Below are 24,795 nucleotides of genomic sequence, written 5' to 3'. Positions count from 1 at the left end.
GCCCAATGGACATCACATTGTATTTTCATGCCCAGAACATCAAGAGCTTCTGATTGCTCAACATCTACACCGTTGATAGAAGAAGATGATCGTAATGGGTCAGTGAATCGTTTGTGTGACAACAAGCAGCACTGTGTCTTCCGTGCATTAAAATTTACTCGATTCATTCGACCCCACTCAGAAAAATAACCCGCCTCTTGTCCTCAATCTTTCGAAGACTTGGCCTATGGTCGAATGAGTACGAATGACAGAGATTACTGTCATCCGCAAATGAGTAGATCGGATTCGATGTCTGACCCAACAGATCGTTGATGAAAATTAGAAAAAGAGAAGGAGAAAGAACAGAGCCCTGGGGTACACCTGCGGTCAATTTGCGCTCATTGGATGAAAACCCATCTATAACGACTCGAATAGTGCGATCTCTGAGAAAGCTCGATATAAATCGAACGAATCCATTACCGACACCAAATGCGACAAGCTTTGATAGTAGTGCACCGTGCCAGACCCTATCAAATGCCTTGGAAATATCCAGAGCCACAACCTTACTCTCACCAAACTGGTAAATTGAGCGACTCCAACGTTCCGACAGAAGTGCCATGAGGTCACCCGTAGAGCGATTTCTGCGAAACCCATACTGTTGGTCGCTAAGAAGGTCATAAGAATCTGAATACCTCACAAGATGGTGATTAACCATGCTCTCCATTACCTTGGAGAGAGCGGAGCATATCGCAATTGGTCGATAATGCGCAGGGTTGCTTGCCTCACCCTTCTTGGGTATTGGCTGAACCTTCGCAACCTTCCAGGAAGACTCCCGCACAGTAGGCAAGATTGAAAAGGTTACGTAATGGACGAGCGAGCGTCGAAGAACACTTGCGTAAGACAATTGGTGATATGCCATCCGGGCCCGGGGATTTATTTGCGACTAGATTTTCAAGAACCCTTTTAACTCCACGAGTTCGAAAAAATATTTGGGGCATGATGCCAGATACATTTCCGATTGAGGGGAGTGGTTGATTGCTATCCGGCAGGGAAGAATTCCCTGCAAATATATCAGCCAACAGGTTAGCCTTATCAACCGAGTCAGTGAATGTTTGATCGTCCTTAACAAGAGTTGGAATAGATGAAGAACTACCCTTTACTCTTTTCACGAACGACCAAAAGCTCTTACTTCCTTGTATGAATTTTAAGCAGAATCCATGGAGGTGGGTTCCCAAAAAAATATTTGCACATAACTGGATTTGTAGCTTCAAAAGCAAATTTACTTAAAAATGCTAATGTGGAAACTATCTTTTCCCAAAATGGGTATTTTGGGTATTTCTGTGCAAAATTACGGGCAGTATTTATTTTTGGAGTTTTCAGAAAACTGCAATTTTTCCGTTATTTTGCAAATCTCGAAGTAATGCGTTCCGAGGCAAAATAAATCTCCAGGGACTACACAGGGTGGGTTTTTAGAACCTTTTCAACCATCGCACCAACACGCAGGGTTTGTCCCCTATATATGCAATGCATTGCGTTGGAGAGGATAGTTAAGGATCGGAAGGGGGGAAAGAGGGAGTTGATTGACATTTGTTTTGAATTCCTGTAAGTCTGCTGGAAGACGAATCCACATACGAACCATCCTTGCATTCTCTCGGTAGTGCATGATCCGATCAGCTGGCTAATCGATTACAAATTGGTGTGCGCTTCTAGAAAATCTTGCATTTCTGACAAACAACCTCAAGTCAGGAATCAGAAGACTGAATATCCCTGAATATCCAAAGAAAACACACCGTGGAAGAATGGATAGAACAGCGCCACACAACCCACAAACCGAATCTTGGCAGACAAACGAAGATTTGGCAGCCCCAACAAAATTTTGGAATTACCGAGGTGACCTACTTTACGGATACCCGGATAACCTGGGCCTTGAAATTTTTCGCACGATCTTGCAAACACAAGCTCAAAACATTCAAATTTTCAAAGAGATATGTCTGCCCGTTATCACATAGCATATTTTTTACTCGTTTTTTTCAGGTCTATCCTACTGTGCACTGCTGCAACATACTGCGGCACATAGGTACCGGAGTCTGGGCATATAACGGTAAACGATAAGGGATTTTGTGAGCTGGACAGAATTCCTGATAAATTTTTTGAGGTTGCTTTTCTGTATTTAGAGCGCACAATGAGCCGATTACTGCCGTAGGTATTTCAACACAGTGGCATAGGGTGATACAATGTACAAACAAAAACCTGAAATTTTCCCAAAAACATTTCAATTCAGAAAGACTTCCCTCACATCAGTAAGTGCTGCCTGACTTTAGTTTCTTTTCAATGATAAAGGCCTCCAATTTATAGCCATGAGCGGTGGCAAAACTTTAATTTGCTATTAGCATAAGCTTTAAAAAAGCTTAAGAACCAAAAAACTTACCAAAATAATTCCAGTTGAATAAACACTTAAAAGCAAACCGAATGAAAATTAAGTTCTAGCTAAAATCCAGTCAAGTTTAGCATAAAAACTTTCATTATAAACCAAATTTTTTAGACAATTAGAGTTTAATACGTCGACATAAAATGTCCAACTCCAACATATCATGGATATACAGCGGTAAGTCTTCCAATCGAATAGCATAGATTGACATTTATCATCTTCCTCCTTTTGTTAGCTTTGCTTTTGGCAACTGCTGCTACATTCTCATTGGCTAATGACAAAAGCTTGGACTTGGAAATATTCAAACAGTTTGCCAATGGAGTCGTCCATGAACTTAAGGTGGTCAGCTGTGTGGCAAACAGCTGTGATCCAGAGATCTTCAATAAAATGTTTCAAGTGGCGAACATAATTGAAGATTTTATTAGTGATAAACCTGCATTTGGAGAAACACAAGAATTTAAAACATTTAAATTGGATAAATCTTTTGAGTATTTTGCACCGAAATTTTTAACTCTGGAACCCAGATGCAAGGATCTCAGCTATGTTTGTCCCTACGGAGTAGTTGTACAAACTCCTCAATGCGTTAATGATTACATCGATGAAACAAAAGCCTTGATCAATGCCGCCAAATGTATTACCGCGGAAAATATCCAAGAAGCTATTGACATTCTGGGTAAAGGTGTTAGTTATTTGGAGCAATTCAAGGACCATAAGGGTAATTACTTTGAGAGAGTTCTACCTGGTATTGGCTATGCCACTAAAGAATTTAGAAAATTTTGTGGAAAAGTTTAAATAAGCTTTTGCTCAAAAATTAAAAAGGGAAGAGAATTTTTTAAAATATAAAACGAAAAATTAATTTTTTTATTACATAATTTTGATTTTTTTGTATAAAACAGGAATCTGAAGTGAAAATTCTTAAATTTGCACCTTATTCGATATATCTGAAGTCAGGCGGATTATAGAAGAGCGGAAATCGCACTGTCACGATCAAAACAGCAAGCGAAGGCGTCGGAAAGGGACCCGACAAGCTCTGTGTGGAAGGGTCATCCGGATGGATTGGTTTCAAAGTTTGCACCGGCGACGGTCGACAGCAGGAGCTAGTGAAGCATCAAAGAAGGAATCGTCCGCAAGTGTTCTGTGCTCTTTTTATACCCACCACCGAAGGAGGGGGGAATATTCATTTTATCATTCCATTTGCAACACATCGAAATATCCATTTTCGACCTTATAAAGTATATATATTCTTGATCAGCGTAAAAATCTAAGACGATGTAGCCATGTCCGCCCGTCTGGCCGCCTGTCCGTCTGTCTGTTGAAATCTTTATCGATTTAGGGTCTTAGGCCAATAAAAGCCACATTTATTATTCGATTGTGCTGAAATTTGGGACAGTAAGTTGTGTTAGACCCTTTGACATCCTTCTTCAATTTGACTCAGATCGGTCCAGATTTGGATATAGCTGCCATATAGACCGATCCGCCGATATAGGGTCTTAGGCCCATAAAAGCCACATTCATTATCCGATTTTGCTGAAATTTGGGACAGTGAGTTGTGTTAGGCCCTTTGACATCCTTCTTTAATTTGACTCAGATCGGTCCAGGTTTGGATATAGCTGCCATATAGACCGATACCTCGATTTATGGATTTGGGTCCATAAAACTCGCATTTATTGTCCGAAGTAGCCGAAATTTGGGACAGTGAGCTATGTTAAACCCCTTGACATACTTCTGCAATATGGCACAGATCAGTCCAGATTTGGATATAGCTGCCATATAGACCGATACGCCGATTAAGGGTCTTAGGCCCATAAAAGCCACATTTATTATTTATTATTAACAATCCCATGGCAGCCGGTTGTACGCACCGGATTGACCCGATGGAATCCTCATCGGCAAGGGCTGCCGCCTCAGTGTACGTGCCGGGATTGAAAAGAACCCCGGACCCTGGTTCTGTTCCGTTTGCCAGAACCGCCTTCATCATCGGTCAGTGTCGGTGAGGTGTAACCGGTGCTTGGAGTGGGTACATTTCCGTTCTTGCTCTGGCCTAACTTCGCTACGGGAGTATAGTCATACTGGCTATGTCGCTAGGTGCTGTGCGAACATAGCCAGCAGTGGGTCACAAGCGTCGCCGTCGTCGCCTTCGGCGTCCTCGTCGTCGGACTATGTGACCCCCCCGACCTCTCCCGTACGGCAATTTATGCAACGACAGCACCCTAGCCCTACTATTGCCAGGCCAGTGTCGGGAAATGTATCGTTCTTGCAGTTAAACTGCAATGGACTGCGAGGCAAGATTGATGAGATTGTAGATTTTAGGAGTCGGAAGAGCATATCGGTCGCAGCGATCCAGTAGACAAAGCTGACTAACACCTGCAGCTTGCACAGTTGTCACGGCTACAATGTGTTACGTAAGGATCGCTCAAGGAATGGAGGTGGGGGATTGGCCTTCGTTATACACCATTCCGTGCAGTATAGACCTATCTCGCCTGCGCTTGACGCTAGTGACCCATACATGGAATGTATGGGGGTAGCAGTCAGGTCTGGTACTGCCGAGATAGAGATATACAACGTGTATATACCGCCGGTTGGTAGCTGTGTCCCGATTAATGGCCAGGCCTACAGCCCCGACATAAGTGGGTTGCTATCTGGCCATAGTCGTCTGGTTCTGGGGGATTTTAATGCACATCACTCGTCATGGCATTCTCCCCTAGGTAACGACCAGCGTGGCATAGCTTTGGCAGAGCAGATAGATAGCTCCACGTTTTGCACGGTGAATGAGGATGCCCCCACTAGGATTACGAGGAGGTGCAGCAGCTCGCCAGACATCTCAATCGCATCCCCTGATCTCCTGAGTGACGTATCCTGGCAAGCCGTCATCTCTTTGGGGTCAGACCACCTCCCCATAATCCTCACCATCGACCGACCACCCGACTTCATAACCTCTGAGCGCCGGACGTTCATCAATTACAAGAAGGCCAATTGGACTGGCTTCAGAGAGTATACCAATCGCCGCTTCAATGAACTGCCACCCCCCTCTGATGTGCTTGTGGCCGAGAGGAAATTCCGAGACATCATCAACGCAGCAGCCGCTCGCTTTATACCAGCCGGTCGAATACCGCAAGTGCGACCCAATTTCCCGGCGCAAGCAGTGGTACTCGCAAACGAGCGTGATGGGATTCGTGCTATGGACCCCGCTAACCCCAGAATCAGCGAGCTGAATCTGGAAATAAACAGGGTAGTCAACGAACATAAGCGGAATTTGTGGCTGGAACACTTGGAGCAATGTAACTTAGGCACCGGTGCAGGCAAATTGTGGGCCACTGTTAAGTCTCTCTCGAACCCCGGTAGACGGGACGACAGGACCTCAGTCACTTTTGGCGAGTTAACCGTGACTGATCCGAAGAGATGCGCCAGGTTGTTCAACCGTCAATTTATTGTGCATCCCGAGAGAGACAGGGCAAGGAGGAGAGCCATTCGCCGTATTCGTGGTCTCCGAGCCGATGAACAGCCATCACAATTTACCGTGGGCGAAGTTACGAATGTCATCCGTGGCGCCAAACCTTCCAAGGCGTTGGGCCCCGACGGAATCTCTACATTGATGCTGAAGAATCTGGATTTACCTGGAGTTGAGTACCTTACCACTGTCCTTAACCTGTCATTGAACACTCTTATAGTTCTCGATGTCTGGAAAATGGGCAGAGTGATCCCGCTACTGAAGCCTGGTAAAGACCCGAGTTTGGGGGAGTCGTACAGACCGATCTCCCTTCTCTCACCAGTGGCTAAGACGCTTGAGGCATTACTCCTCCCGAGCCTCGTAGGAGAATTTCCATTCGCCGAGCATCAACACGGATTTCGGAGACTGCACAGCACAACAACAGCTTTGCATGCCATCACCACACACATTTGTCGTGGCTTCAATCAACCCAGGCCATGTGATAGGACGGTCCTCGTGGCACTGGACCTATCGAAGGCATTTGACACGGTCAGCCATGCCAAATTATTTGAGGACATCGCCAACACGTCCTGAAACGTTGGGTCGCGAATTATCTGTGTGGCCGCCAGTCATTTGTGGAATTTAGGGATAAGAAGTCAAAACACCGTAGAGTGAAACAGGGAGTTCCCCAAGGTGGGGTGATATCTCCGGCTCTGTTTAACCTCTACCTATCCTCCATCCCACCTCCTCCAGACGGCATAGAGATCGTATCATATGCGGACGACTGTACGATCATGGCATCAGGCCCCCCAACCTTTGATGACATCTGCGATTGGTTGAACGTTTACCTCAACGAACGTGCCTCACATTTCGCTGCAAGAAATCTGAAGATATCCGCCACCAAATCTTCAGCCACACTGTTCACTACAAATACGCGTGAGGTGAATTCTGAGCTGACTGTGATGGTCGATGGAGAAATGATTCCGACCATCAAGTGTCCCAAAATACTTGGCGTCACATTTGACAGCTCCTACACTTTCTCCCCACATGCCACAGCAATCTGCAATAAAGTCAAAAGTAGAAACAAGGTCCTCAAGTCACTCGCTGGCAGCACTTGGGGGGCAGACAAAGAAACCTTGTTGACCACGTACAAAGCAATTGGCCGGTCTGTGGTAAGTTATGCAGCCCCAGTGTGGTCACGTCAACTTTGTGACACGCAGTGGAATAATATTCAGATCTGTCAGAATGCCGCCCTCCGAACTGCGACGGGCTGTCTCCTTAGTTCTCATGTGGACCACCTAAATCAGGAGACAAAGATCCTACCAGTGCGAAGACATAACTACATGCTGTCTAAGCAATACCTTTTGGGCTGTTATCGCAGAAATCATCCAAATCATCATCTTGTGGATAGATATCCACCGCCCAGAAGCCTTAAGGTTGATCTACACGATCTAGAGCGTGAGGTCCAGCGCTACAAGAGAGAACCTCTAGATCAAGCGGCATATCAAGCGGGTCTGAACAACATTCATGCAGACACGGTAGCAGACGCGTTAATTGGCTACCGGGTGAATGTAGTCCTTGGAGAACGACCGCCACCCATTGCACCCGAAGAAATCGACCTCCCCCGGCAAACCAGAGTGGTTCTGGCTCAATTACGTTCCGGCAGATGCAGCCGCCTCAATTCCCACAGATTGATGCCGACGTGCAAGATGTATGTCCCGATTGTAACCAGGGACCGCACGATACACGTCACCTGTTTAACTGCCCGGCCAGACCCACTCGACTCAGACCCAGATCCCTGTGGACGCATCCCATCTTAGTCGCGGAGTTCCTGGGTCTTGACACTCAACAGAATCAAGCAGACGAAAGATAGTACACAATAAACTGCTACAACAACAACAACAACATTTATTATCCGATCTTGCTGATATTTGGGACAGTGAGTTGTGTTAGGCCCTTCGACATCCTTCGTCAATTTGGCTCAGATCGGATCAGAGTTGGATATAGCTGCCATATAGACCGATCCCTCGATTTAAGGATTTGGGCTCATAAAAGGCGCATTTATTGTCCGAAGTCGACGAAATTTGGGACGGTAAGTTAAGTTAAGCCCCTCCACATATTTCTGCAATTTGGTTTAGATCGATCAAGTTTTGCTATAGCTGCCATATAGACCGATATCTCGATTTGAAGTCTTGGTCTCAAAAAAAGGCGCATTTATAATCCGATTTAACTGAAATTTGACACAGTGACTTATGTTAGGCTTTTCGACATCCATGTTATATGTGGTTCAGATCGGTTTATTTTTAGATATGGCAACTACAAAGACCAATATTTTTTAATACACAATTGAACAATGACTTGTACTTATTAGTATTTGGTCCAAACCGGATCATATCCAAAGTTCGGCCCGGTCGAACTTAACGCGTTTTTACTTGTTCAACTTCCCCTGGATGCGTAAGGAGGCTCATCGAACGAAATGACAAGATCGAACGAAACTGGTGAGAATGAACTCCTGGCGGAATCAGAAGACAAGGCTAACCTAACAGTGGTGGAAATACTGAATCCTAACTATGTTCGGGTTTCTGCATATATATCTCCATCATTGTAAAATCGCTTGGGTGTCACTAAAGGTTCTCCTGATGGCAGGGGGATTTGACGTGGTTCTTATGCAGGAACCATGGGTGTGCGGAAAAATGGTTCGTGGACTAAGAATTCCAGGATTTAAACTTCTCAAGGGTACGAGGCATGGGAGATACGGAGCCTGTATTCTTGCAAAGGGAAGTCTAAATGTTTTTCTTCTTCCATCGCTAAGCACTGAAGATTTAGTAGTAGCCAGCCTTGAAATAAACAGGTCCCATTACTAGTTGGCTTCCCTATATATGGCACACGATTCAGAGATGCCGCCTTCAAACCCTAAGTTGCTGGTTGAAGCCGCTTCTGTTGGGAAGAAAAGCTTCAATGTATGAAGTGATAGTAATGCACATCAACAGATATGGGGAAATTAAGATATCAACGAAAGGTGTGAGCTGCTTATCGAATATTATAAGTTGCAATCTAGTGATTGTTATAAAGGGAACAAACCGACCTTTATTACAACAAGCAGGCAGAACATACTAGATGTCACCTTTGTATAAGAAGCATATTTGAGTGGGAAGTGTTGAATGACCACAGTTTCTCTAGTCATTGCTATATTAGTTTCAGCCTTGGAGAAAATACAGCAGAAGTGGAAGAAAGGTGGGTTGGGATAAGTTTCGGCACACATTCTGCACGACTGTCTCTTCTAAATCAGAAAAGGAAGTGGAAACTATGAAGGACATAGACAAAATGGTTAAGCGGATCACGAAGGCCCTGAACGACTCGCTTGTGTCAGCATATGCTAGAGGCAAACAGCGACCGCCATGGTTTGTCCTCGGAAGAGCTGCAGAAAACTCTTCAAAAGTGCGAAGGCCATCACACGATAGAGACGTCCACAAGGCTGAGCTACGAAAATACAAGGGCAAGTTGAGAAAGGCTCAGAAAAATCCTGGGGGGGAATTCTCCAGCTTCGTGGAGGACACGAGGACACATCTGAGGCCTCTAGGCTAAGAAAGATCCTATCCTCGAGACCTACAACGGTGGGATATATTCAGGAGTCAGAGAATGTTTGGACAATGTCTAGTAAGGAAACACTAAACACTCCAGCAAACAACGTGGCGCCTGAAGAGGTTTGAACTAATATGTATTCGTCGGAGTTTGTAGGGTAAATTGTGTCTGAGTCGAAAATCCTGAGGCGATTAAAAGTTTTGACTCTTTAAAATCGCCAGGCCATAAGGATATGTCACCAGTTGAATTACATGCTATGTCCGATAGACAGGCTCTCTGTAATTTTCATTACAAAGGAGGAAAACCTTACCACAGGAAGGCAAACGATTTTCGTCCCATAAGCCTGTCATCCTTGATACTGAATACTCTAGAGTGATCGATAAAAACATATGTATCTTAGAGCAAATATCACTGGAGATCGCCTATCTTGGCAACAGCATGCCTATAGTAAGGGCAAGCCCACTAAAACAGCCCTCCATGACCTAGTCGCCTATATTGAGGGTTCTCTCACAGTCAAGGAATATACTATGGTAGCATTTCTGGACATTAAATGTGCTTCAATAATGTAAATCAGACGACAATCATGAGAGAGCTGGAATTTCCAGGCATCAACACTACCGTAAGAATTTTTTTTTAAATAAATTACTTACAAAAACATGCATTACGGCAGGCTTGGAATCTGTAGATTCAAAAAATGGGCACCAGAGGATCAACTACATACATATATACACATTTTCCCATGAACATTCATTTATGAAACAGGGGATTTTGTCTCCTCTACTTTGGAATAAAGCTATTAACAGTATATAATTGCCTCTGAAAGAAAAAGGTGTTAAAGTGGTATGCTGATGACGTGGATATTGCGGTTGGGGGAACGTTTCCCGACACTCTCAGAGATATATTTCCGGAAGCCCTATGTACGACAGCGGAGTGGGCTAACGAAAGTGGTCTAGGCGTAAATCTTGGGAAAAGTTGGGGGTTTGAACTGTGTATCATGCTTTACCTTACTTTAATTGACCATTACAGAAAATTTATTCTTCTAGCGTCTAGATCTTCGGCGCTTCTTCTCAAATTTCTGACAGTAAGTTTCGAGATGTCGCTCTCTACTTGGTCACTCCATAAGACTTTTGGTCGTTGTTGATGTAACAGTTTGTTGTGTTCTATCTTTCGTTTGCTCGATTCTGTTGAGTATCCAGATCCAGGAACTCCGCGACTAAGATTGGGTGTGTCAAGAGGGATCTGGGCCCGAGACGAGTTGGTCTGGCTGGGCAGTTAAACAGGTGACGTGTGTCGTTCGGTCCCTGGTCACAATCGGGACATACATCCTGCGCGTCGGCATCAATCATTGCTCTGTATGAGTTGAGGCGAAACTATCGTAATTGAGCCAGAACTACTCTGGTTTGCCGGGGGAGGTCATTTCTTCAGATGCAATGGGAGGCGGTAGCTATTTACCGCATCTGGTACCGTGCCTGCGTGAATGTTGTCTAGATATGCCGCATGATCTAGAGGTTCTCTCTTGTAGCGCTGAGCCTCAAGCTTTAGATCATGTAGGTTTAAGGCTTTTGGTCGGAGGAAACCTATCTACAAGATGATAATTTTGATAGTCGCTGCCATAACAGTCCAAAAGTTATTGCTTAGGCAGCATGTAGTTATGTCTTCGCTCGGGTAGGATCTTTATCTACTGATGGAGGTGGTCCACACGAAAAATGAGGAAACGGCCCGTCGCAGTTCGAAGGGCTGCAATCTGACGGATCTGACTATTATTCCACTGCATGTCACAGAGTTGAAGAGATACTGCATAACTTACCACAGACCGTCCAATTGGTTCGTACGTGGTCAACAAGTTTTGGTTTTCCCCTTTTGCATTTTTCTTTGCTGGTCGCCTTCAAAGGACTTCTTTGCTAGAGCTTCCTCATTCATTCTGATAACATGACCTAGCCCACGCAAACGTTGCATTTTTAAGCGTTTAACTATGCTATCGTCGTCCCACTCGTGGTTCATATGACGCCTATTTTTTTTCTTTCAAGCACTCCAAGTACTGCCTCATCCATGCCATGCTTCGAAGCCATACAACGGCATGGTTAATATCAGTATCTTGTATTGTGTAAATTTGTCTGTGGAGAGATGGCTTTGCTCATCTGCTTGCTCAGTCCAAAATAGCATATCATCCTTCGTTTTATTTCAAAACTGGTGTCGTTTGTTTCGGTTACTGCGGTGCCGAGTTAGATAAAGTTGCAGACTTTCTCAAAGTTGTAGTTCACAACTTTCTGCATTTTCTTTATCGGATCGGGTTTACAGGGCTTTGTGGGAGTGTGGATGATGCCAACTCTGTCTTATCTTCATTTACTACCAAGCCAACATTCGTTGATTCTCTTTCGAGTTTCTCTTGATTCTCTTTCGCGTGTCACGCATTGGGTATACATTGCAGTGGTCAGACCTATAATGCTATATGGTGTGGTAGTCTGGTGGACGGTACTTCAAAAGTCCACCTACTCTTCAATACTCAGCCAGATGCAAAGGAAGGTTTGTTTGTGCATCACAGCCGCACTGAGGACGACACCATCCCATGAACTGAATTTAATGCTACTCCTAATGCGCCTGGACATTGTGGCTAGACAAATTGCACATTGCAGGGAATCTGAAATCTGTGAAATCAGAGAGCACGCAATTTTGAATATCCCTGACCAACGACGGAGTCAATATGATTACTCCAAGTCAGAGTGCTGCTAATAACCACGCCCAAGTTCTTTGCATGAGGAACGATTTCCAATCTAGAGTCGTTAATGAATATACCGACATCACATGAAAAACGAGACAGCCTGTTTCTGATAACCACACACTTGGACTTTACAGGGTTGAGACACAGGCCATTGGCTTTCGCCCACGTGCTGACTCTTGACAGATCATGATTAAGCAGACGTATGTTTTCAGCAATCTCATCCCTCGGACTGCCGATATATATTTGTACATCGTCAGCTTACATATGTAACTCACAATAAGACAATTGACTCGCCAAGTCGTTACTGTACAATGAAAAGAGAAGAGGACCCAGAATTGATCCCTGAGGAACACCTTTTAAAACAAGCAGAGGTGCCGATACAGAAGTCTTATAACTGACGGACTGAGGGCGGTGTGACAGGTACGACATAATAAGACGAATGGACGTAGAAGAAAAATTGTAAAGATGTCTCATCTTATCACATAACAAGGAATGATCCACAGTGTCAAATGCCTTAGAATGGTCATGAAGAACAAGAAAATTTATCCTGTCATTCTCCAAATTGACCCTGATCCTCAGTGACCTCTGCCAAGGCAGTTACGCAGCTGTGGTTACGTCGAATCCCGGACTGTCTCACATATAACAAAGAGTTCTCCTTGACAAAAGACGACATTTGCAAATACAACAATTTCTCAAAGACCTTTGACAAGTAACAAAGAATCTCAATTGGTCTAATATATTCCTTGGAATTTTTAGGCAGTGGGATGACTTTGGCATGTTTCCACGCTAGTGGAAAGTAACTCGTGGTCAAAAAATCCTATTGAAAACATAGGTTACGTGAGGAATAATAAGGGGGAGCAAGAGTCTTACAAATCTAGGATCAATGCCAGGATCTAGAATCAACGACACACTCAAGGGCATCGGCGGGACCTATACAGCTGAAGCCAAAACCAGAGTCGTCATCGGGAGAGGGAGAGATATTCAAGCCATAGAAATTGGGATCAACTGGGATCTGTGGGACATTAACAAAGGCATCGTTAAGCCCATTGATGTCCAAGTTTATTGAACATCTATTAGTATCTTTCCCAATTCCTATGTCTCGAATAACCTTCCACGTTCTCTTGGAGCCTATTGCAGAAGTTAAGCGTCTGTAATAGTAGTCTTTCTTCGCTATCTTAATCAACTTATAAACGTGGCCTCTTGCTGAGCGAGAGAGAACTCAGGCGTCCTGAAACGTCTCCACCTGCGATGCGACATATTTCTTTCGTGAATAGCCGAACGAATATCCCGGAAGAACCACGGTTTCGATATGGAGCACACTTCTCTAGTCTTGAGTGGAACCGTAAGTTTTTGTGGGTCACGGATATTCCTCTGTAGAAAGTCAGTTTGTTCATCGATAGTTTCCATACGAAATATCAGATCCCAGTCGATGAGCACAGCACTCGAAAGCAAAAAGTCATGGTCGAGACGGGTAAAATCTCTATATATATAAGTTCCCCTAGTCCTGGTGAGGTCAAATTCATAACATAAAAAGATCAAGTCATGGTAAAAAAAATATAGGGACCCTTCGCATTCTTTTAAGGTCCTCAAAAGCGGGCTTTTTATACCATATACCTTAGGATGGGGTATGTTACTTTAGTCATTCCGTTTGTAACATCTCAAAGTATTGATCTGCGACGCCATCTGTCCGTCCACAATGACTTCTGATGTGTACTCATACGAGAGTATGATCTGATTTGACTTCTTGAGCACCAACAAGAAGAAATTGTTATTATTGACTACTCTCATCCTTTTTATACCCACCACCGTAGGATAGGGGGTATATTCATTTAGTCATTCCGTTTGCAACACATCGAAATATGAATTTCCGACCCTACAAAGTATATATATTCTTGATCAGCGTAAAAAATCTAAGACGATCTAGACATGTCCATCCGTCTGTCCGTCTGTCTGTTGAAATCACGCTACAGTCTTCAAAAATTGAGATATTGAGCTGAAACTTTGCACATATTCTTTTTTTGTCCATAAGCAGGTTAAGTTCGAAGATGGGCCAAATCGGACTATATCTAGATATAGCCCCCATATATACCGATCCGCCGATTTAGGGTCTTAGGCCCATAAAAGCCACATTTATTATCCGATTTTGCTGAAATTTCGGACAGTGAGTTGTCTTAGGCCCTTCGACATCATTCGCCAATTTGGCCCAGATCGGTCCAGTTTTGGATATAGCTGCCATATAGACCGATCCTCCGATTTAGGGTCTTAGACCCATAAAAGCCACATTTATTATCCGATTTTGCTGAAATTTGGGACAGTGAGTTGTCTTAGGTCCTTCGACATCCTTTGTCAATTTGGCTCAGATCGGTTCAGATTTGGATATAGCTGCCATATAGACCGATCGTCCGATTTAAGGTTTTGAGCCCATAAAAGGCGCATTTATTGTCCGATGTCGCCGAAATTTAGGACAGTGAGTTGTGATAAAACTTTCGAATTATTTTTCAATTTGGCTCATATCGGTCCAGATTTGGATATAGCTGCCATATAGACCGATCGTCCGATTTAAGGTTTTGAGCCCATAAAAGGCGCATTTATTGTCCGATGTCGCCGAAATTTAGGACAGTGAGTTGTGATAAAACTTTCGAATTATTTTTCAATTTGGCTCATATCGGTCCAGATTTGGATATAGCTGCAATATAGACCGATCTCTTGATTTAAGGTTTTGTGGCCATAAAAGGCGCATTTATTGTCCGATTTCGCCGAAATTTGGGACAGTGAGTTGTGTTAGGCTCTTCGACATGTATCTGCAACTTGGTCGAAATCGGTCCAGGCCGTGTCGTTAATGGTTCAGAGCGGTTTATTTTTAGATATAGCTACTAAAAAGAGCAAAATTTTGTTTTAGGCAGTTGAACAATGACTTGTACTTATTAGTATTTGGTCCAAATCGGAACATATTTCTATATAGCTGCTAGGGGTCATAAGGTATGAATTTTTCCCCGGATTTGACGAAAGGTGGTTTATGTATATACCCGAGGTGGTGGGTATCCAAAGTTCAGCCCGGCCGAACTTAACGCCTTTTTACTTGTTTAATTTCTTTTTATAAAGTGAAAAAGTGCACAAAACTCTACAAATGCGTTCAATGGTGGTCGGTATATAAGATTCGGCAAAGCCGAACATTCATGTTTTTACCTGTTTCATACCGACCTGAGTGATGGTACTTTGACTTGAAGTTTTCCTTGATGCTAAAATTGTTCCACAATGTTACCAGAAAGGATTTCCATGGGTTAACTGAATGTTTTTAAATGGGTGGCATCGCTGTCACACTTAGTGCCTCCATTATTCCCCACAAAAATATTTACAGAAAACAGAACAAGCTGAGCAAACATAAAAACCATAGCGATATAAAAGTAACTCTTTTTTGTAAACAAGGCTCTAAGGAAAATCCAAAAATACATTTGTATATAAAACACGTCGGCAAATAACTAAATGTGGCATTAGGCTTTTAGAAATTGCAAAGAACTTCATTCCAATTAAAATGTCAAAATTCTATCTAACTTTCAAGTTTTTGGGTAAGTCTCCAAGACTCATAGCTAACAGACTATAACCCATATTTTTTCTTTATCCAATTATTAGTTGTAGTCCTGGTGCTTGCTGGAAACTCGGCACAGGCTCTTGACACTGACTATGATATCGGTATGGTCAAGGAACTTATCGACCAACTCACTGAGGAACGCAAGGTTATCTTATGTGTGGCTAATAGTTGTGATCCCCTGGCTTTCAACAAGTTAAATGAAATCGCTGACGAATCAGAAGATTTTATAAGTAGCAAAGTTGGATTTATAGAAACACCCGAATTTGAGACCTACAAAATTGATAAAAGTTTTGAAGTTTTCTTACCCAAGCTATTGGCTCTTGTACCCGAATGCAAAGATACATCGCACGTTTGCCCTCACAAAGTATTTGCCCCGGCTCCAAAATATGTTTTTGACTACACCAATGCAACGAAGAACATGATTGAAGCTAGCAAGTGTATAACCCTGGATCGCGTACCAGAAGCTATTGATATTATAGCTAAATCTGTAAGCTATTTGGAACAATATAAGGATCATAAGCGAAACTATCTTGAGAGAGCATTGCCCGCCATTACATATGCCACCAACGAATTTAGAAAATTCTGTTTGAAAGTTTAGACTTTTGCACAGAATGAAATCGCAGAATTTTACTTTTTAGCGAAAAGTTTTTGGAAAATTTTGAGAAAAATAAAAAAGAACAGTTTTTGGATGAATTACACAGTGCATGGGGGGTCCCTATGCACTGAGCTAAAAACTTGTATAGGACAGCACTTTTTTTTAATTAAAAAAAAAAATTAATTTAAAAAAACAAATTTGCTTTTATTGCCTGAGCTATTATTTTTTCAATGAAAAAAGAAACACTTTTCCAAAATTTTTTGACAATTTCGTGAAGGAAATTGGATTTTAATTACTTTTACATAAAATCACACTTCCCGACAAAAGTAGCAGGCTTATCGCCATAAATTTATTTTTATACATAAACAAACTACCAAATGCAGCAAGAAATCTTCTAGAAATCTTACCCCTAATAATTTTGAGAAAATTTTTTGAGTGATTTTTTTGGCTATAAAAAATTACCGACTTTCGGCAAGCTAATTTTCCACCAACTCATGACCTTTTGTGACGGAGAAACATTCATTCGTCCACTTTACATCCATCCAAATTTCATTGGGATACCTATTTGAGTGATTTTTTTGGCTATAAAAAATTACCGACTTTCGGCAAGCTAATTTTCCCCCAACTCATGACCTTTTGTGATGGAGAAACATTCATTCGTCCACTTTACATCCATCCGAATTTCATTGGGATACCTATTTCCTATTGCAAATGGGCCATATCGGTTCAGAATTGAATTTAAACCGATTCGCCCGATTTGACTTCTTGAAGCCCTAGAAGCCTCAATTTTCATCCGATTTGGCTTTAATTTGGAGCAAAGACTTGAGTTATGACTTCCAACATCCATGTCAAGTATGATTCGAATCGGTCTATAAACAGATATAGCTCCCACATAAACCGATCCCCGGTTTTGAATTGTTGAGCCTATAAAAGCCTGGCTTTTCATCTGATTTGGCTGAAACGTAGAATATAGACTTGTGTTTTTTGGCTTTCAATATCCATGCCAAGTATGATCTGAATCGTTCTGGAAACAGATATGGCCCCCATATAAATCGATCCCTCAGATTGACTTCTTGAACCCTTAGAAGCTTGTGTTTTCATCCGATTTGACTGAAGTTTGAAAAAAAGACTTAAGTTCTAACTTTCAACTTATATGCCAAGTATTATCCGAATCGGCCTATAAACAGATGTAGCCCCTTTATAAACCGATTAGAGGATTTAACTTCTTCAGCCCTTAGAAGCCCGTGTCCAATTTGTCTGAAATTTGGAAAAAAGACTTGTGTTATGACTTCCTTCATCTATGCCAAGTATGATCTCAAGAAGTCTAAAAACAGATATAACCTCCATCTAAATCGACCTCGGATTTAACTTTTTGAGCCCTTAGAAGCCTGTGTTTCCATCCGGTTTGGCTGAAATTTCGAACAAAGACTTGTGTTATGACTTTCAAGATCCATGCCAAGTATGATCCGAATCGGTATATTAGCAGATATAGTCCCCATATAAATTGATTCCGATTCAAATCTAACTAAATTTCTCATGAACATTCCCATAACGAACAGAGAATACTTCCCTCATATCAATGAGTTCAGTCTGATTAATGTTGAAGGGCCCTTTCCTTATGCCGAATCCGAATAGCGTGCCGCATACCGCCACCACTTGATAGAGAAGTTTTAACTTGGCATTTTATGGGGCTACCACCAGTGTTGCCACTCAAGAAAATTATTTCCTACCAAAATTTAAGAAAAGTCCTACCAAACCCGACCAAAACCTGCCAATGTTCTACAAGTTAAAATGCGGTTTATGTTTTTATACCCACCACCATGAAGTTGACCATTTTTCCATTCCATTTGCAGCCCATCAAATGATATTTTTCAACCCTTCAAAGTATACATACTAGATCGTTATTTCATAGACGATCTGGACATGTCCGTCCGTTTGTTGGTTAAAATCACAGCCTAAAGTTCAAAGATGGCCTATATCTTGAAATAGCACCCTTGATACCGATCACGCCATAAGAAATTTTGAGTTCATAAATTTGCGATTCATGGGTTGGAGGACAGAAAAATGCATTTACTAACCATTTTCGATGTTACAGTGGACCCCTTAACATATGAGTATGCAAATTTCAGCGAAATCCGGTAATAAATAAAGTTTTTATGGTCATCAGACCTTTTATCGGGAGATCGGTCTATATGACAGCTATATCTAAATACAGTCCGATCTGAACCATATTTGGGTCAGATGTCGGGAGGCCTAAGACTACTCACAGCTTCAAATTTAAGCAAAATCGGATGAAAAAGTTTTTATGGGAATTAGACCCTTTATCAGAAAATCGGTCTATAAAGCAGCTATATCCAAACATGGTCCGATTTGGCCCGTTCAAGAACTTTGTCAAATTTCAGCTCAATATCTCAATTTTTGAAGCCTGTAGAGTGATCACAACAGACAGACGGATAGACGGAGAGACACAGGGACATCGTTAAATCGTCTTAGAATTTTACGACGATCCGAAATATATATACTTTTAAGGGTCGGAAATTGATATTTCGATGTATTGCAAACGGAATGACTAAATGAATATCCTACGGTGGTGGGTATAAAAATATTTTTTATTTCCCAAGCCCCTACAACAAAAAAAAAAGTATTTTCTTATTATTTTATGACCATTTAGCGAAGAAAGCTGGATTTAATGATTTTGGCATAAAATATAACCTGCTGTCAAAAGAAGTAGGATTATTGCCATAAATTTATTTATTTATTTATTTTATACAAGCCATTAAAACGTATTCCAGGAAATCTTACTCCAAAGAATTTTTAGAAATTTTTTCGTTTGATTTTTGGGATATAAAATATTGCCGATTTTCGACAAGTCAATTTTTCCCCAAAACATGACGGGAAAAATTGTTGTAACTCATTTCAGTCGTCTACTTTACGCCAATCCAAATTTCATTACGACACATCTTTCCTAACTCGAGCTAGAATTTTTCTAAGGCAGCTCTTATCTTGGGTATTTTTCGTTGTTAATGTGAACCTGGGCACACGGAGCAGCAGCAAAACAGTTGCCGTTGTCTAGCGTTCAAAGCCATTGATACAACTTCCGAAAGATATTTGCACTGTGTTGACAATCAGTGTAACTTTCAGCTCTGACTTTATGACCAAATATCACCGCCGATGTGTCAGTTCCTTCACCCAATAGTTACCACAATTTCCAAAAAAAAAAAAATTGAAGTTTCTTTATCAGTTTCACAATAACAAGAAGTTTGGCAATTTTCGATTTTGCAAAAATGTGGGGTGGCTACGTTCCTGGCTGCCATATAGACCGATCTCTCGTTTTAAGGTTTTGGGACCATAAAAGGCACATTTAATATCCGATGTAGCCGAAATTTGGGACAGTGAGTTGTGTTGGCCCAGATCGGTTCAGATTTGTATATATCTGCCATAAAGACCGATCTCTCGATTAAAGGTCTTTAGCCCATAAAAGCCGCATTTATTGTTCCATTTCGCCGAAATTTGGGAAAGTGAGTTGTGTTAGGCCACTCGACATCTTTCTGTAATTTGGACCAGATTTAGATATAGCTGACATACAGACCAATCTTTCGATTTAAATTTGGGCGCTTCAAAGGCGCATTTGTTGTCCGATGTCGCCGAAATTTGGGACAGTGAGTTGTGTAAGGCCCCTTGACATCCGATGTCCGATTTCTCCGAAATTGGGGACGGTGAGATATGTTAGCCCCTTTGACATCCTTCTTCGATTTGGCCTAGATCGGTCTTAATTTGGATATAGCTGCCATATAGACCGATCTCTCGATTTAAGGTTTTAGGCCCATAAAAGGCGCATTTATTGTCCGATGTCGCCGCATTTGGGAACAGTGAGTTGTGTAAGGCCCTTTGTCATCCGATGTCCGATTTCTCCGAAATTTGGGATAGTGAGTTGTATTAGGCCCTTTGACATCCTTCTTCAATTTGGCCTAGATCGGTCTAGATTTTGATATAGCTGCCATATAGATCGATCTCTCGATTTAAGTTTTTGGGCCCATAAAAAGCGCATTTATTGTCTGATTTTGCCAAGATTTGGAACAGTGATTTATGTTAGGCCAGTCTACATCCTTCTGCAATTTGCCCACGATCGGTTCAGATTTGAATATAGCTGGCATATAGGACAATCTCTTGATTTTAGGTCTTGGGCCCATACAAGGAACATTTATTGTCCGATTTTACTTAAATTTGGGACAGTGACTTAGGTTTTTCGACATCCGCGTCGTACATGGCTCAGATATATTTGGATATGGCTACCAAAAAGACCAATATTTTGTTCTGCAAAATTGAACAATGACTTGCACTTATTGGACCACTCATTGTTCAAATCGGACCATGTTTCGTTATAGCTCTTATGGGGGCATAAATTATGAATTTTTCACCGAATTATGACGAAAATTGGTTTATATATATACCCGAGGTGGTGGGTATCCAAAGTTCGGCCCGGTCGAACTAAGCGCATTTTTACTTGTTTTATTTGCATTAAGCAAAAATATTTTCAAATCAGACGATATATGTATATTCAATTATTTATAATGACAACATATACAACATATACAACCAAATAGCAAATGGGAAAACTATGTATCGAAATGTTATTTTTAGATACACCTGAACCGAATTATTCCCTTCTTTGGCATTCTAAAAACAATGATCAAGGCAAACCATACACTCCTTTAAAGGCGTAGATTAAAAATAATTCAATCCCTGATCTATAGGCTAAATAAAGGCTTATAAGCTGTTTTTAAATACAAAGTTTCTTTAAATTATCAAATAAAACGCACAACTATCGTAAGCAGTTGAATACATATTTACCGGGAAGCTGGTTTTTAAACACGAATTTTTGCCAAATATGGAAAAGAAATTTCTTTCAAAAAACAAAGAAAAACTAACAACAAACAAGAGGCAATTAAAAATTATATAACGCTTTTAGCACAAGTCCATATAAAAATGGCCATTTTGGCAAATTTATATTTCAGTTATTTTCAGTTTGGGCAAAATAAAAATTCTTCAAACCTCAAATGTTAAGTTCCCAAATGTCTTGGGTTTTTGGCGGTGAGTCTAATATTTATTAATTTATTTTTTTTTTATTCTTGTTAAACATATAAAATTCTTTCCAGCTTTGCTTTTGTTTGCTGTCGCAAATTTAACGCAAGCTGTCAACGAGCGCCATGACTTGAGTGTGATCACAGACCTTATCGATATGATGGTAGAGCAATTGGAAATACTAAAATGTATGACAAGAAGTTGTGATCCTTTGGCCCTTGAGAAAATGATTGAAATTGAGGATGGTGTAGAAAGGGATCTTAAGGCTCAATCGTCCCTTCCGGAAACCCATGAATACGAATCAGAGAAAGTGGATAAAGCTATTAAACTATCAGTGGCCAAGTATTTGGAAGTTGAACCCAAATGTCAAGATACCAGCTACAGTTGTCCCAATCCCATATTAAAGGAACTCCCAAAATATTTCACTGACTATGTTAACGCTGTACAGGAAATTATAATGTATGGCCGAAAATGTGTCAATTTGAATAATATCGAGCAAGCCATAAATGTCTTGGGCGAAAGCGTTGAATTGGTGGAAGGATATCACAACCACGCCGGAAACTATATGCAACGCGTTTTACCCTCTTGCGTTCATTGCTCTAATGGTTTTAGGCAATTGTGTGATGAAGCTGCAATAAATTGAGGATTGTTTATGAAAAAGTGGCGCCAAAGACTGCAATAAAAACGATGCACTATTGCAAAGCATTAACATAAATTGTTGACTTTTTGTTGAGGGACACTAAAGGAGGGATAATTAACCTTGTGCTAACAAGCACAAAAATGCTTTTTTTTGAGAAAATATCTTAGTTGGTTTATCCGTAGCAAAATGTCCTCCGGAGAGGACATTGGAAGTCAAGACATTGGAGTCAAATCCAATTACCAAAGAGCGAATTATTAGGAAATAAAGCACTTGACTTCAAATGTTGCATAGATACTTTTTTGTTGTAGGTCGTTGAGGATTGAAAATGACCCAGATCGGTTTATATTTGGTTATAGCTTCCATATATATCGATCAACCGATTTGACTTCTTGAGGCTTTACAAGCCGCAATTTTATTCTGATTTGGCAGAAATGAGCATGTAGTATTTTGTTATGACCATCAACAATTGTGTTTTGTACGGCCCATAACCTGAAGATAAGTTGGCAACCCTTTTCAGCAAGTTAAGATAAAAACAAGTAAAGGCGTTCGCTCGGCCGAATCTATTATACCCTCCACCATGGATCGCATTTGTCGAGTTCTTTTCCCGATATCTCTCTTTAGGCAAACAAAGGATAAAAGAAAAGAATTGCTATGCTTTTGAAGGCATGTCAAGTTATGGTCCGATTCGGACCATAATTGAGTTGAATGTTGGAAACCATAGTAGGAGTCATTGTGTAAAATTTCAGCGGATTATAATAAGAATTATGAACTTTACGGGCTCAAGAAGTAAAATAGGGTGATCGGATTATGTGGGAGCTGTATCAGGCTACAGATTGCTTCAGACCATATTTAGCACGTATATTGAAGGTCATGGGAGAAGTCGTTGTACAAAATTTCAGCCAAATCGGATAATAATTGCGTCCTCCAGAGGCTCAAGAAGTCAAAATCCCAGATCGGTTTGTATGACAGCTATATCAGGTTATGGACCGATTTGAAACATACTTAGCACAGTTGTTGAAAATCACACAACGAATTTCAGCTAAATCCAATAAGAAGTGCATCCTCCAGAGGCTCAAGAAGTCAAGATTCAAGATCGGTTTATATGGCAGTTGTATCGGGTTATATACCGATTTAAACCATACTTAGCACATAACAAGACACATCGTGCAAAATTTCAGCCAAATCGAAGTCAAGATCCAAGATCGTATTATATGGCAGCTATATCAAAACATAGACCGATATGATCCATTTGCAATCCCACCCGACCTACACTCATAAGAAGTAATTAAGCGGCTAGCTTTACTTTTTCAAAAGTTAGCGTGCTTTCGACAGACAAACGACAGACATGGTTAGACGGACTTAAAATGTCATGACGATCAAAAATATATATACCTTATCGGGTCTTACCCCCATCCAATGGTGAAGTGTATAATAAAAATCTTGTCCGTCAAACTACCTCTTTATTCCCTACACCACTACTGTGGTACAGGGTATTATAACATAGTGCATTTGGTAGAGAGATAGACCCTTTGATAAGAATACCGATCGACTCAGAATCGAGTTTCTGATTCGATTTAGCTATGTCCGTCGTCTATCTGTCCGTATGTCCATGTTAAATTGTGTACAAACTACAGGTCGCAATTTTCATCCGATCGTCTTGGTTCAGGCATGTTTTTCGGCTTAGAGACGAAGCCTATTGAAATTGGAAAAAACCCGTTCAGATTTGGTTATAGCTCCCTTTTATATGTTCGTCTGATTTGCAGTAATAATGCAATAAAATGCTCACTTGTTAACTGATTCTCTTGAAAGTTGTTTAGGAAGGATTTCCTCTTGACTCTCGACATTAATGGTGAATTTCATAGAAATCGGTTCAGATTTAGATATAGCGCAAAATACCGTGGTGTTTTGCTGGACAGGAAATAGAACTTCAGATCCAACATTTTGGAAAGGGCAAGAAAGGCAACTTTTGCCCTATACACCTGCAAGAGAGCCATTGGCAGAAGTTAGGTGTTTAGGCCGCGTGTCATGCATTGGGTATATACTGCAGTTGCCCTATCTATAATGCTATATGGTGTTGTGGTCTGGTGGACAGCGCTTTAAAAGTCCACCTACTGCTCAATACTTAACATCATCCGGTTAAGTATTGAGCAGTAGGTGGACTTTTTGTTTAGCCATTCTTGGCTTACATGGAATTTATGTGACGTTGTCGAGTCGAGTCCTTGGTCTACTCGAAAAAATGAAGTGCAGAACATGATTGTTTAGCCATTTTTGGCTTACACGGTCATTATGCGACGGTGTCGAGTCGAGTCCATGGTCTACGCCCTTGGCTTCAAAGCAGCTTCATATATGTCTTGCCGATAATAAATCTCATTTTCTTAGACACCAGTCTCGATTAAAACGATTGAAGAGAGAGCATCGGCGGTCACTTCTGCCATCTCCATCACTTGATGGAAGTTGATTGTCACTGCGATGTGTGTTCGTTTAATTTGAGCCTTCACTCGCCGAAGGTGTTGTTGCAGTTTTGTTTTTGACCACCTTTGCGTTATATATCGCTACCAGTATCGTTATAACATTTTTTTGTGCGATATACAAACATTTTGTTCACTTTGAGGCGTTTGAGTTCACCAACAACAGTTAGTTGTGATTTTCCAGCCAAACATAATGCAATCACTTGATTACATTTGAACTTCATCACCAATAATATATGTTTTTTTTTATTCCTCCACAATAGGATGGGGGTATAATAATTTCGGC

At 41.3% G+C, this 24,795-nt stretch overlaps 3 protein-coding genes across 5 annotated transcripts in view; 2 read left to right on the top strand and 1 right to left on the bottom strand.

Annotated features, from left to right (window-relative positions):
* LOC106082891 (uncharacterized) overlaps window positions 1-24,795 on the bottom strand; it is a 259,372-nt gene that overhangs the window by 137,098 nt on the left and 97,479 nt on the right. The gene's annotated exons all lie outside the window — the stretch shown is intronic.
* LOC106082892 (uncharacterized) lies at window positions 15,516-16,471 on the top strand. The gene is made up of 2 exons (XM_013245639.2): window positions 15,516-15,701; window positions 15,766-16,471. The coding sequence occupies exons 1-2, from the start codon at window positions 15,668-15,670 to the stop codon at window positions 16,320-16,322; spliced, it is 591 nt and encodes a 196-aa protein (XP_013101093.1). The 5' UTR covers window positions 15,516-15,667; the 3' UTR covers window positions 16,323-16,471.
* Window positions 21,332-22,044, top strand: LOC106082866 (uncharacterized). Its single transcript, XM_013245602.2, has 2 exons — window positions 21,332-21,410; window positions 21,476-22,044. The coding sequence occupies exons 1-2, from the start codon at window positions 21,377-21,379 to the stop codon at window positions 22,042-22,044; spliced, it is 603 nt and encodes a 200-aa protein (XP_013101056.2). The 5' UTR covers window positions 21,332-21,376.

This window comes from Stomoxys calcitrans, chromosome 4 (assembly GCF_963082655.1).
Source record: "Stomoxys calcitrans chromosome 4, idStoCalc2.1, whole genome shotgun sequence".
NCBI classification, from domain to species: Eukaryota; Metazoa; Arthropoda; class Insecta; order Diptera; family Muscidae; genus Stomoxys; species Stomoxys calcitrans.
This window is presented reverse-complemented; position numbering and strand designations above follow the sequence as displayed.

Bases quoted from the DNA above. Each gene is read 5' to 3' on its own strand.
- LOC106082866 (XM_013245602.2), top strand. From the start codon at position 21,377: ATGTTAAGTTCCCAAATGTCTTGGGTTTTTGGCG. The intron at 21,411-21,475 runs GTGAGTCTAATA...AATTCTTTCCAG, and splicing joins AATGTCTTGGGTTTTTGGCG to CTTTGCTTTTGTTTGCTGTC.
- LOC106082892 (XM_013245639.2), top strand. From the start codon at position 15,668: ATGTCAAAATTCTATCTAACTTTCAAGTTTTTGG. The intron at 15,702-15,765 runs GTAAGTCTCCAA...TCCAATTATTAG, and splicing joins TCTAACTTTCAAGTTTTTGG to TTGTAGTCCTGGTGCTTGCT.